Source organism: Rhinichthys klamathensis, unplaced genomic scaffold (assembly GCF_029890125.1).
Source record: "Rhinichthys klamathensis goyatoka isolate OS25496 unplaced genomic scaffold, OSU_Roscu_1.1 h1tg000094l_1, whole genome shotgun sequence".
NCBI lineage: Eukaryota > Metazoa > Chordata > Actinopteri > Cypriniformes > Leuciscidae > Rhinichthys > Rhinichthys klamathensis.
The window spans coordinates 931,959-945,795 of NW_026606633.1; the positions used below are offsets into that span (position 1 = coordinate 931,959).

General features: G+C 45.4%; 1 protein-coding gene across 2 annotated transcripts; it reads left to right on the plus strand.

Moving 5' to 3' along the window:
* Positions 1 to 7,565: 7,565 nt before the first annotated feature.
* On the plus strand, positions 7,566 to 13,057 carry sec22bb (SEC22 homolog B, vesicle trafficking protein b). Of its 2 annotated transcripts, XM_056252341.1 has the most exons (6): positions 7,657 to 7,783; positions 10,083 to 10,180; positions 10,290 to 10,399; positions 10,694 to 10,854; positions 10,947 to 11,093; positions 11,845 to 13,057. In XM_056252341.1, exons 2-6 carry the CDS (start codon positions 10,163 to 10,165, stop codon positions 11,997 to 11,999), a joined length of 591 nt encoding a protein of 196 aa, XP_056108316.1. In that variant the 5' UTR covers positions 7,657 to 7,783; positions 10,083 to 10,162; the 3' UTR covers positions 12,000 to 13,057. The 2 variants fall into 2 exon arrangements, with proteins under 2 accessions (XP_056108315.1, XP_056108316.1); XM_056252340.1 differs by lacking the exon at positions 10,083 to 10,180 and having other exon boundaries at positions 7,566 to 7,783.
* The last annotated feature ends 780 nt before the right edge of the window (positions 13,058 to 13,837 follow it).

The following is a 13,837-nucleotide window of genomic DNA, read 5'->3' on the forward strand; positions in this document are numbered from 1 at the left end:
TGGCTGAATACAAATTAGAGACTGTTTAAACTGGACACATTATTGTGGATACACTTTTTACTGTTTTACAAGATACACGTCTTGTGTAACGTCTATGATATCTCAAATTTAACCCGTTTATACTTTTTCCTCTCCACCCGTTGACGTACCCATCCCTTTGGTATTTTTGGAAATGTATCCATTAATATCTTCCACATGGCAGACGTATGGCAGTTGTTGGGTTTTGATTTATCACAACACTTTATTAATCTGTTTTCGAGACGTTGATATCTGTTTGTGTATTTAACATGTAATGGGCAACTGATGTGATCTTTGGGGAAGTCAGAAATAATAAGGGCCACAGCCCTTGTTTCAGCTATTTTATGTCCAGAAATGAATGTAAATATATTTATGTAAACTTGTGTAAATAAATATTCCATGGTGGACATATACCCCCGGGTTAAACAGACAAGGTAAACCTAGTCCCACACTAAAATGCATGTTTGAGCTGTTTTAACTTAAAGCAACTTGCACTGACATATCTTAAAATATGTAAGTGCCATTGTTTTGTCTCAAGGTGCACATCAGAATTTTTTTTTTTTTTTTTTTAAGGCATATTCATAAAAGCTATAATGTCCTAATAGCTTGTTCTCTTACGAGAGGTTCTCTCGTATTGCGTAAGCTAGCTTACGCTGCGGGAAAGATTCATCTTTGCTGAGATATTGAAGCCAAAAAATTATTTCATAATTTTGTATCCATACACAACGCAGTTCCTCTGCGGCAGACCTAGAGCGGGCTAGCTAGCAGCTCATTGGTTCGCTCAGAGAGAACTGCTTAAGCCTATGGGAGAGCGGGGCTGAACCCGCTTCCAATGAGAGGCGCCCGCGCGCTCATTGCGTCATGACCCGCCAGAATGGGCGTGGCCATGGTGTATATAAGGCGCTCTCCCAGGCTTATATGTTGATTCATTTCATCTTCAGCAAGCTGCACGCTTCTGCTGTTCCTGAGAAAAGCCATCGCCGTCGAAGAAGGCATCCTCTAGCGAGCTCAAGGACCCTGAAGAAGCCGGCCGTCTTCGCCACCTTCAGCCGCCCAGCAAGCTAGGCCATCCGACGATTGTATCCTTTCTCTATTTCTAAAAGAGCCGAGCGTCTTTTTAAAGATGTCTCGTTTTTCCTGCGGCTCTTGCCGCGCTCGTCTCGAGGACGGAGACCGCCATGTCATCTGCGCTCTCTGCTTGGGACTCGAGCATGCAGAACTCGCCCTCGCTGATGGAGGATGCGACCTCTGTGAAAGCCTGCCGTTATCGTCCCTGCGGGCACGACTTCTGGCAGTGAAAACCGCTCCCGCGCCGCCTATTCTCTCGCCGCGTAAAAAGAAACGCCGCTCTCAAAGGCCGCCGGAGCCCCCAGCGGAAACATGCGGGCCGCCGCCGCCGCCTCCCGCTTCCCGCTCTCCCTCCCCGCCCCTGCCGGACATTCAGTTGCCGCCGAGTGGCCGCTCTGTTGTTTCCGATGACGCCGCGGAGGAGAAGGACTCCTGTTCACTGCTCGCTTCTGACAGTGAAGACTGGTCATCTCTCGGATCCGCGAGAGAGTCGACGGGGACCCGCGCCGGGATAGAAGAGGAGCTGATGCGCCTCCTCTCACAGGCCGTCGAACGCCTCGGTCTCGAGTGGTCTCCTCCACCCGAGCAGGCCCCGAACCGAATGGACGGTAGCTTTTTTCATCGGCGCTCGACCCCCGCGTGCACCCGGGCCGCTCCATTCCTGCCTGAACTTCACGCAGAGCTGACAAAATCCTGGAATGCACCGCTCTCGGCTAGAAATCGCTCCGATGTATCCGCCTCGCTGCGCTCGGTGGACGGAGCCGCCGAGAAAGGCTATGCAGCCATGCCGCCCGTCGAGGACTTGGTCGCCACACACCTCTGCCCGCCCTCCGCTAGATGGCGTTCTTCACCCACGCTTCCTTCGAAGGCTTGCAGAGCGACCTCGAGCTTTCATGCTCGCGCTTACGCCGCCGCCGGTCAGGCCGCCGCTGCGCTTCACTCTATGTCTGTCCTCCAAGTGTTACAGAGCGATATTCTCCGTGAATGGGCCGAAGGCGGTAGAAAACCCCCCCCCCCCGCCGTCACGGATTTGAGAAGTGCTACGGATCTCGCCCTTCGCGCCACTAAAGCCGCCGCACAAGCTCTGGGGAAATGCATGGCCAGCCTTTGTGTTGCTGAGAGACACTTATGGCTCACGCTCGCCGACATGGGAGATTCTGAGCGCGCCGCGTTTCTCAACGCGCCCCTCTCCCCGACGGGCCTGTTTGGATCTGCCGTCACGGGAATTGTCGATCGCTTTTCTGAAGTACAGAAAGCTTCTCAGGCGATGAACTTGTTTCTACCCCGCCGCGCTAGCTCTTCAGCGGGCCGCTCTCACGAGCCCTCCGCCAGAGCCCCATCACAGCGCCCCCCTCCGCAGACTCAAACAACTCAGCGCAGTCAGAGCGGCCGCCCTCGCTCTCGCTCTGACAGCCGCCGCAGACCGCCGCCCCCCCGTGGCCCGCGACCCAAGATCACGCTGAAGCCTGATCATCAGAAGTCTGCCTAACAATGTCAAGAAAACGACGGTGCTCTCCCGCCGCGGCCGGACCGCCGTCAAAGCTTCGCCCTCTGCCAGTCCCCGTTATTTCGCCGACTGCTGTAGTGTTGACCGCCACAAACAAGCCGGTGTCCCAGCCCGCTTGCGAGCGACAAAAAGCCGTGTTTACGGCTACCCAGAGAAATCTCAAAAAGAGAAATTTTGCCAGTTGTGTAGAAAATGTGCCCACAATCATGTGTTCACCCATACACACAAGCATAACATATCCCGTGTCTCTATCAGAGCCCCATCACATGAAACGGGCACAGCCCGCTCTAATATCAGAGAACATAAACACGCCCACGAGCTCGTGCACGTGTCCCCTCTCTGCTCGCTCTGTGTCACGGCCCATAGACTCCTCTCTGAGTGCAAATCCCGTTGCCACACACATTCAAAGCGCGCCCACACACTGTGTCCAGCCCGCTATGTGCAGCAATCAGGGCAATACAGCCATTCGGCCACTAGCCGCATGCTCCAAAGCGTGGGAAGCCGTTCCAGGCATTTCCCCGTGGGTGTTAAGCATTATAAAGAACGGCTACCTGCTACAGTTTCGCCGCCGCCCGCCTCGTGCGCGCGCGCAGCTCGAATCTTCTGTCAGCCCGCTGGCCGCCGGCACGCTCCGCTCAGAAATTGCGACGCTGTTGCAAAAGGGCGCGATAGAGAGAGTCCCGCCATCTATGACGAGTCGGGGTTTTACGGCCGTTATTTTCTGGTTCCCAAGAAGGACGGCGGCCTCAGACCGATCTTAGATCTCAGGTCTTTGAACAAAGCGCTCATGAAGAGACCGTTCAAGATGCTCACTACCAGGAAACTCCTCGCGCAGGTGCGCCAAGGGGACTGGTTCATATCTCTAGACCTGAAAGACGCCTATTTTCAGGTCCAGATAAATCCCCGTCACAGGCCATTCTTACGTTTCGCCTTCGAGGGTCTTGTTTATCAATACGCCGTTCTCCCGTTCGGCTTATCTCTGGCGCCCCGTACATTCACGAAGTGCATGGATACGGCGCTCGCCCCCCTGCGAAGCCAGGGGCTGCGCATTCTGAATTATCTGGACGACTGGCTGATTTTGGCCCAATCACAGACGGAGCTTCTGTCGCACCGCGCAGTTCTCCTCGACCATTTGGAAACGCTGGGCCTCTCTGTCAACTGGACAAAGAGCTCCCTTCATCCCAGTCAATCGATTTCCTTCCTAGGAATAGATTTGGACTCGGTCACGATGACGGCTCGCCTGTCTACACAGCGCGCGCGCAGTGTTCAGCGTCTAGCCGCCTCGTTCCAGATGGGCACCCGCAGGCCTCTGAAAACTTTTCAGAGGATGCTGGGTTACATGGCCTCAGCCTCCGCTGTACTTCAGCTGGGCCTTCTGCACATGCGCCCGCTTCAGTTCTGGTTGAACAGCCGTGTACCCCACCGCGCGTGGAACACGGGTCGCCAGCTGATCAGGGTTACGCAAACGTGTCTCACGGCGCTGCAGCCATGGACAGTAGCAGAATGGTTTCGTCTAGGCGTCACGATGGGGACCTTTTCCTGCCGAAAAGTCATCTCGACAGATGCATCCAACACGGGTTGGGGTGCAGTCTGCGAGGGCTCACCGGCCTTCGGCCACTGGTCGATTCAGGAAAGCCCATTACATATAAACTGTCTGGAAATGCTGGCGGTCGAGAACGCGCTCTCGCACTTTCTCCCGCGCATCCAGGGACACCACGTCCTGATCCGTTCGGACAATATGGCCGTGGTCTCCTATCTCAACCGTCAGGGCGGTGTCAGATCCAGAAATCTCTGTCGACTGACGCACCGCATTCTAGTTTGGTCTCAGAGCCGCCTGCTCTCGCTCAGAGCGACGCACGTGCCGGGCCATCTGAACGACGGTCCAGACATACTGTCCAGGAACCTCATCTCCACAGGAGAATGGTCCCTGAACTCACAGACGGTCCAGTTACTGTGGCGACTATTCGGCAGAGCAGAAGTAGACCTCTTCGCGTCAGAAGAGAACGCTCACTGCCCAATATATTTCTCGAAGAGCGAGGACGCGCTAGCCCAGGAATGGCCTCGCCGCCCGCTCTATGCATTCCCTCCGATCGCTCTGTTACCACAGGTAATTCAGAGGATCAGGGACACACGCCACTCGGTGCTCCTCATAGCCCCGCGTTGGGAGAGTCAGAATTGGGTTCCGGAGCTCACGCAGCTGTCACAGACAGCCCCGTGGCCCATCCCAGTCAGAGCAGATCTCCTCTCTCAAGCTCGCGGCACGATCTGGCACCCCCATCCACAGCGCTGGGCGCTGCATGCATGGGTGATCAACGACTATTCGTTGATTTGCCAGAGGGAGTAAGAAACACTGTCATACAGGCTAGAGCACCTTCCACGAGAAGGCTCTATGCGTCTAAATGGTCTGTGTTCTCAAAATGGTGCACCGACAAACAGCTGGACCCACGGTCGTGCGAGGTGCCGTCTTTGCTTGTTTTCCTTCAAGAGATGCTGGACAAGGGCAGGTCCCCCTCCACTCTCAAGGTTTATGTGGCAGCCGTCGCGGCGTTCGCGGAACCCCGACGCGCTCAGTCATTGGGCAAAGACGAGTTAGTCATCCGCTTCCTCAGGGGAGCTAAGAGGATGAACCCTCCGCGGCCCCCGTCGGTTCCGGTTTGGGATCTTTCTATAGTCCTTGAAGCTATGAAAGCACCCCCGTTCGAACCGCTCGAGTCTGTGGATCTGAAATACCTCTCGCTCAAAACCGTTTTCCTGACGGCTCTGTCCTCAGTTAAACGCGTTGGGGATCTTCACGCGCTCTCATCCAGCGCCGCGTGTCTTGAGTTTGGACCGAATGATTCGATTGTCATTCTCAAACCTAGGCATGGCTATGTCCCGAAGGCGATTGGTACCCCGTTCAGGGCTCAGATTATCTCCCTATCGGCTCTGCCTTCATCCGATAGTGAGCGCGATGCCAATCTCCTTTGTCCGGTGCGGGCTCTGAGATTGTACACTACGCGCGCTGCCGCGTTCAGACGCGCTGAGCAGCTTTTCGTGTCGTTTGGGGGGCGCACCAAGGGTCTGGCCGCCTCAAAACAGACACTGTCTAGATGGATAGTGGACGCTATCGCCTCTGCTTACGCATCTAAATGCCTGCCCTGCCCTCTGGGCATCAGGGCGCACTCCACTAGAGGCATGGCCTCATCGTGGGCATGGTCCTGTGGAATTTCCATTCATGACATTTGTGTGGCCGCGGGATGGGCCTCCCCGTCCACTTTTGTCAGGTTTTATAACTTGGAAGTTCCCGCCTTGCAGGCAAAATTACTAGCTGTCTGACGAACAGCTCTCTAAGAAGCTGCATTTCTGGAGGTCCCTCACAACCGGTTCGCCCCTTGTGCTCTCCTGTAATGCTTATACACTTCATGTGCCCGCTCTGCTGGCCCCATACATGCTTATGTGTACACTTCATGAGCCCGCTCTGCGGCCTCTTTGTACATTCACTCCACGTTAAGAAATTCCCCCGGTATATCCCTGGGTTTTTCATGAGTGGATTCGTAGCGCGCACGGCGTTGGCCAGGTGTTCCCGCAGCGTAAGCTAGCTTACGCAATACGAGAGAACCTCTCGTAAGAGAACGAATCGGTTACCTAACGTAACCTCGGTTCTCTCTAGAAGAGGGAACGAGTATTGCGTTCCCGGCCGTGCTTGCGCTACTAGCGTTTCGCTTCACGCTGAAATAAATCAACATATAAGCCTGGGAGAGCGCCTTATATACACCATGGCCACGCCCATTCTGGCGGGTCATGACGCAATGAGCGCGCGGGCGCCTCTCATTGGAAGCGGGTTCAGCCCCGCTCTCCCATAGGCTTAAGCAGTTCTCTCTGAGCGAACCAATGAGCTGCTAGCTAGCCCGCTCTAGGTCTGCCGCAGAGGAACTGCGTTGTGTATGGATACAAAATTATGAAATAATTTTTTGGCTTCAATATCTCAGCAAAGATGAATCTTTCCCGCAGCGTAAGCTAGCTTACGCAATACTCGTTCCCTCTTCTAGAGAGAACCGAGGTTACGTTAGGTAACCGATTCGTTTTCATATGACGTCACGCCACTGCGTTGCCATGGCGCGAAATGCAAATGGAGGGCAGGAAGTGATTTGCTGGATTTAGAAAGCACTATAACAAACTCAAAATGCCTATGTTTTGCGTCGTTTATGGTTTCTTAAATCGATCAAACCACGATGAGTTTTTATCGTGTACCAAAAGTTGTTGTTCATAAGGGGGGAAAATGCAAGAAATTGACCGAAAAACTCCGGAAAAACGGCTTGCAAACCTACGTCTGCGGTCGGGAGGAGCCGAATGGGAAAATACCCGTGTGTGCAGTGATCACTTCGTCAAAGGTGAGTTAATGCAACTTAAGTGGCTATGTTTGTGTAACGTTTCCGAACTTTGTAAAGTCAAAGTATGTCTGTAAGACGAGGTAGTTGCTGATATCTACCGCCTCGATAGCAGGAAAATCTTTAAATTCAGTTGAAAAATCGCTCCTCTTCATAACGTAAGGATCACGTCCAACATATGTTTGATTTTTTGTTTATTTCTTTCTCTTGTAATAGCGTGTAAAGTAGTACAGTACGGACTTTCCTCCATCTCGTCCATTGCGCTCTTCACTCCCTGCCCTCCATCTGAATTTCGCGCGTCATCATAATCACGTGACTGAAACCCAGCTATTGAACTAATGTCTAATCCTGGTTTAGTCCAAACCCTGTCTGTGAAACCAGGCAGCTGAGGCAACCTATGTGTCAACTCTTGATAGATAGGACGTTATATCCGGTAGACTGGTGAGCACCCAGGCAAAATATTAGATAAACATCTCAGATCTAAATCATTAATTTATGTCATTCAAAAGCAACATATAATCATATATAATCCCCAAGCATATGCGGAACCAAAGATAGTGGTTTAAAAAAGTAAAACGCTGCGGGACAATAATACGGTGACGCCTAATATTGACGTATTTCCGTCCAGCTCAGCGTAGTGTACGGACTCCGGAGGAGTGTTGTGAAGCTGTAATCCAGACACAGATATTTCACAGCTGTTAACTGCTCCACATACACCTGCTGTGTGTAAATCTGACATTACAGTAAAATGGTGCTGCTGACAATGATCGCGCGGCTGGCGGATGGACTGCCGCTGGCCGCTTCAATGCAGGAGGATGAGCAGGTATGAGCTCAGTGATTTATCAGATTATATCATGTACACTAGGCCTATGTGTGCTGTAGATGTGACAAATCAAAGAGCAATGCCCTGAAAACATGGCGTTTTCTTCTAAACGTGTATAGTTGTCCGGGATTGTAATCCACAACAGCAGAGAGTTTTTAATCTGGCCGTTATTAGCTCAGCTTTCAGTAATTCGTCGTTGTAGTGTTTACACTAATTTGAAATGCTTTATTTGGAATCTAACAGTAAATCTGTATCTTATATTATATTCGTCTCCGTCGTTTATTCTCAGTTTGAAAGCTGTAATTGGTCACAGAGAAAAGGTTCATTAATCATTAGATGTAACCGTATAATTTGAGTGCTTTTGATCCGTAACAGCGCCCTCTTCTGTCTTGATTTGAACTGTCTTGATTTGCATCTGGTTTACTCCGTTTGTCTTCACCCTCCATATTAAAAATTAAAGGGATAGTTCACTTTGAAATTCATTTTTGATATGTTTTAGCTTACCTCAAGATGTAGGTGTCTTTGTTTCCGCAGTAGTTTCAATTTTGATATTTTTAGGTCAAACCGTTCTTGTCTGTCAGTCATATAATGCAGGTCTATGGTCACCTCCTCAAAGAGCATGCACAGAGAAGTCCAAATTAAACATGATTTAATGACTCGTAAATGTAAGTACACATTGATGGCCTAAGACACGAAACGAGCGGTTTGTGTGAGAAAATGAACAGTATTTATATCGTTTTTACCTCTTGTAACGCACAGACCGAAGCGCCCGCGCCCTCAGATCACTTGGACGTGGCTGTGATTACAAGAGGTAAAAACGATATAAATACTGTTCGTTTTCTCACACAAACCGCTCGTTTCGTGTCTTAGGCCATCAATGTGTACTTACATTTACGAGTCATTAAATCATGTTTAATTTGGACTTCTCTGTGCATGCTCTTTGAGGAAGTGACCATAGACCTGCATTATATGACTGACAGACAAGAACAGTTTGACCTAAAAATATCAAAATTGAAACTACTGCGGAAACAAAGACAGCTACATCTTGGATGCCCTTGAGGAAAGCTAAAACATATCAAAAATTAATTTCAAAGTGAACTATCCCTTTAACGTTTTTTTTTAAAATAAATAATTTAAAAACACAAGCAAATAAGTTAACAACATCATACAAATATTTGATAATTGTTTTCATAATTTTTTTCTTCTGACTTCATTTTCAAATTACTTGATTTATTTAATGGTATTTTTAGTCTTTTTAACATCATCTATATTATATTAAGCCAGTATAATAATTAAATCGCATATAAACGCTACATTTGCAGTATTTCCCATTTAAACAACATTAGCATCTTTTTTCATTTAGATTTTGTATGATGCGATTTGTTCCATATAGATTTTTTTTATATGTTTATAGTCAAGCACTTTAGGATAAACCTCTAAATTAACGGGTTCAGGCACATTTCCTCAAAAATTCAATTGTACTTTATGTTAGTTATTCATTTAATAACGATGGCGATGCTATGAGGATTTAAAATGACTATTTAAAAGTATTATTCACTGAAAAGTTCTGTCATCATTTACTCAACTTCATATTGCTCCAAACCCGTAGGCTATACCTTTCTTCTATGTAACACAAAAAGAGTGTCTATATTTTGTAGAATGCTCATTGCTCTATTTTTCTGTACAATTTAAAAAATAAAGTATAGTGACCAGATGCTTCACATCTTCTATACGCGTACGATAAATGACATCTGTGTGAGGAAGAGACTAACGTTATAGTGTGAAGTGCGTCTTGTAATGGTATTGTATGTTAAATCATCCCTAGTTTGGAATGTCTTGAGGACAAGCAAACAATGAATTTTCTCAATTATATTTGTGTGCGTATGTGCTATTTCTGTAATTCAGAGAAATATGTAGGCAGATATGACCTTGGAGAAGTGTACATTAAAATGATCTATTCCCTTTCAACAAAAAGAGTATGTGATTCTCTTGTCACTTTTCACTCAGTATTGTTTGTGACTGATTGACCTGTAACTTTTTATGTTCATCTGAACTTCTACAATTGTCCATAAACTGATGCAAAGCATCTTATGTATTTGCGTCAAAATCTAAAAAATAAAATAAATAAAAACATAAACTGCAAATCAGCTTATTTCCTTTGTTTCTCATTTGTAGCTTGTAAAAACTCTGTTGTTGATGTTTAGATGACCAAGACAAAGTTTTGGGCTGTGGTAGATTTGGAAGAAATAATGAAAAAATTCTGTAGAGTTGTTCCAAATGGTGTTAATGTGTCTAATAGGTGCCCAGCAGTTTCATTACCTTTACAGCAGCCGTTCGATTAAGGTCTAACATCTTTACGTTTCCTCCTTTCATGCTGCCATGAAGGGAAGTGAAAAGGTTTGTTCACCTTTAGATTTGTGAAATCCCTCTGAAGAGGATTGAGTCAAATCATGTATCAGTGTAAGATTAAGTGTGTTATCTACTAAATTTGCACTTTTGTTCTTAGATGGGTCGAGACCTCCAGCAATATCAGAGCCAAGCCAAACAGCTCTTCCGCAAACTAAATGAACAGAGTCCCAATCGATGCACCTTAGAAGCTGGATCAATGGCTTTTCAGTAAGTGTACAATATATTAAAACTACACTGAAGCTGATTAAATAGTTGCTCATAATAGGTAGGTTCAAACACAAAGTGCACACATCCAATGGGTAAAAAGCTCAATAATGGTTGCTCAACCACAAAGAGTTGCAAAAAGGAAGAGAAAAGTTGGCACACCACAGCTCCAAAAATAAAGAAAAACTTTTCTCTTCCTTTTCATAATAAGTAGGTAAAAATTGTGATTTCAAGATTTACACACAAAATATGTGCTAAATAAAACCCATTGCTAATAAAATATGTCTCTTCTCAAAGCTACGTCATAGAGAAAGGAGTTTGCTATCTGGTTCTCTGTGAGGCCGTGTTTCCTAAAAAGCTAGCCTTCGGTTATCTGGAAGATCTGCAGGCAGAGTTTCACGAACAACATGGCAAGAAGGTGCCTACGGTCTCCAGGCCCTACTCTTTCATAGAGTTTGGTAATAGCCCTCACTCTCTCTCAATGGCCAGAGTTTCATCTATTTCCCATCAAGAGACAACCTTGTAATTCTACCTTCCTATCTGTCCAAAGATACGTATATTCAGAAGACCAAAAAGTCATATATCGACAGCAGAGCACGCAGGAACCTGAGCAACATCAACACAGAGCTACAGGATGTACAGAGAATCATGGTGGCCAACATAGAAGAAGTTCTGCAGCGGGGAGAGGCCTTATCTGGTAAATAATGCTTGTGATGACCCCCCCCCCCCCCCCCCCCCTCCCCCCCCCCCCAGTTTCAGGACATATAAAATGAAATTATTTTTCTCTCTTCCATCTTTAAAATCTGTTTTTGAGGCATGTCGAATACAATATTCACTTAACTTAAACCAAAGCTAAAGTTATTTAAAGTTCAAATTATTCACTGTCCTTGCCTCATTTAAAAAAAACAGAATTAAATGCATATTTCAAGTATATGATGCTATTTTCAATAATGTTTTAATGACTTTATTATGTTTACATTTATTTTAATTGAACAAAGAATGCAAATGCATGAATATATAGGTTTAAATGCAAATGTTATTTGTAACTTTTTTGTTTATACACTACAGTGCAGGTCGTTTTTTTTTTTTTTTGCAAGGACACCTTAAATTGATCGAAAGTGACACTAAAGACATTTACAATGTTACAAAATATTTCTATTTAAAATAAATGCTACAAAAAAATATAGCACAGTTCACAGGAATAAATGATATTTTAAATTGTTATAAAAATAAATAGTCAAATAAATGCAAGACATGGTGAGCATAAAAGACTTCTTTCAAAAACATTGAAAAAACTTACCGACCCCAAATTTTTTAAATGGTAGTCTCTCTATTCATTAAAGAAGTCATTGGCCTGAAAGGGTTTAAGATCCCTGAGCAAAACCTGCAAAATTCTGTACTGTATTTTTTAGATTTCTTCTCTTCACATCTTCATGTTTTTTCCTCAGCATTGGACTCGAAGGCCAGCAACTTGTCCAGCCTGTCGAAGAAATACAGAAGCGACGCTAAGTACCTGAACACTCGCTCCACGTACGCTAAGCTAGCTGCGGGTGGAGTCTTCTTCATCATGCTGATCGTATACATACGCTTCTGGTGGCTGTGAGGTGTGACGGAAATGCGGAGGGAAGAGGGGCTCTTGAGAGGGTTACAGGTGAAAAGCAGACGGACTCTCAAATGATGACAAGCTCATGTTGTGTTTTAAAAGCCACAGCCTGTTCTTAAAGACTGTCGGATCCGGCACTTTCCCTCCTAACAGGCCGTTGAATCCCTAGCCTGCTCCTCACTGGTATCTGTTTAATGAACTATACAGAAGTTAGTCTGCGCTTGCTTGGTGTGTGTGAGTGAAAGCGAGAGAGAGAGAATGAAAGTGTGTTTTCCTGTTTGTCTTTGTGAAATCCCTCCATTCATGAAAATGTATCTCATATACTGTATAACAGTACCATAGAGCAGCAGTGAATCCTAAACCTATGAATTAATGATTCATTAACAGAAGTATGTTAATTCAGTTTTGAAGTTTTAGCATATTGTGGGTTGGAAAGAGGAGTTTGGGGGGCAGCTGCATTATTAAAGCTTTGGTACCCCAACTATCAGCACAAAATGTATTATTGTACTGTCTGCCCAGTTAGTCTCCTATCTATAAACCACTTATAAAAGAATTCAACTCATATCTCTGAAAGCCTTATGAAATGGAGTGGTTTATTAAGTCTTAGTTTAAATTTGTTTCAAATGTACATTCATGGAACTTTCGATTGTGTTCTTGGTGCAAAAGTTGCCCAACAAACAACACTTGCAATGCAGTGAGATTGCGGTCATGTCCAGTTACTCAATACAGACCAGATCATTGAAACTAGTGTCAGGGGAGAGTGGTGGCCTGCCACTTTTTTCGATTTGGGTCAGATGTAATCCAGTGCGGTTTAGAACTACATACAGTATATCTGGATCTGAGGTCCTGACTATTGCATGGTTGTTGATATCTGACTTGGGTCACTACAGCTTTTTCTTTCAGAGTTTACACTAGTCTGTATTGTACGTGCATTCAAGAATTAAACACAGTAACCGACCAAGCGTCCATGTACCAACCAGATGTGGCTAAAATGCTCATCAGAAGAGCATTTGTTCAGCTTACTAAACCTACAGTATAAATAAAATGATTCAAACTCAGTTTTTCTTTTCTTTCTGTTTTACTGTTCATTCTGGCATTTGTAAGTGTTTTTTAATCTTTAGTAGATACAAGTAGTAGACACACTAGTCTCAATACAAGGCCACTGCCAATCATACCTAAAGAATTTGTATCATTGGCTTGTGGCTTTGGGGGGTTTCGTTGCCAAAGTAGGCCATTCGTTTAGTTTCAATTCACATGTATGTTCATACTAGTTCTCTAGAATTACGATTGGAAAGCATGAACTTGGATGGGAATTTCTAACATGACATCCTTAAAAAGTTATGTGTCATATGTGTTAAATGTCATGTGGTCTGGTCATAATTACTATTGAAGGGGGGAGGGGGGATAAAGGGACATGCAGTATTATTATTATCATTTAGGTTGTGTTTGCCACTATGACAATGGACTTCTCGTGATATTAATTATCTACCAGAAGCTTTTAGTAATAGCTTTTAATAAAAAATAAAAAAAATACCTAAAATAGGACATTTTACGTAACACTTTATTTTACAGTGTCTGTAATATGTTACATGTAGTTACTATAGTAATTACTATAAATTGTGCTTAATTACATGGAACTAAACCAAATCCAAACCCTATAGTAAGTACATCTAGTTAATTATTATAACTCAGTACTTAAATGTATTATTACACTGTAACAGATACCTTAAAATAAACTGTAACCCATTTTTTACAGTTCACTCTGTGAACTGATTTATGTTTTTTAATCTTTAGACTAGTAGATGTCTCAATACAAGGTAACCATCAATCCTAAAGAA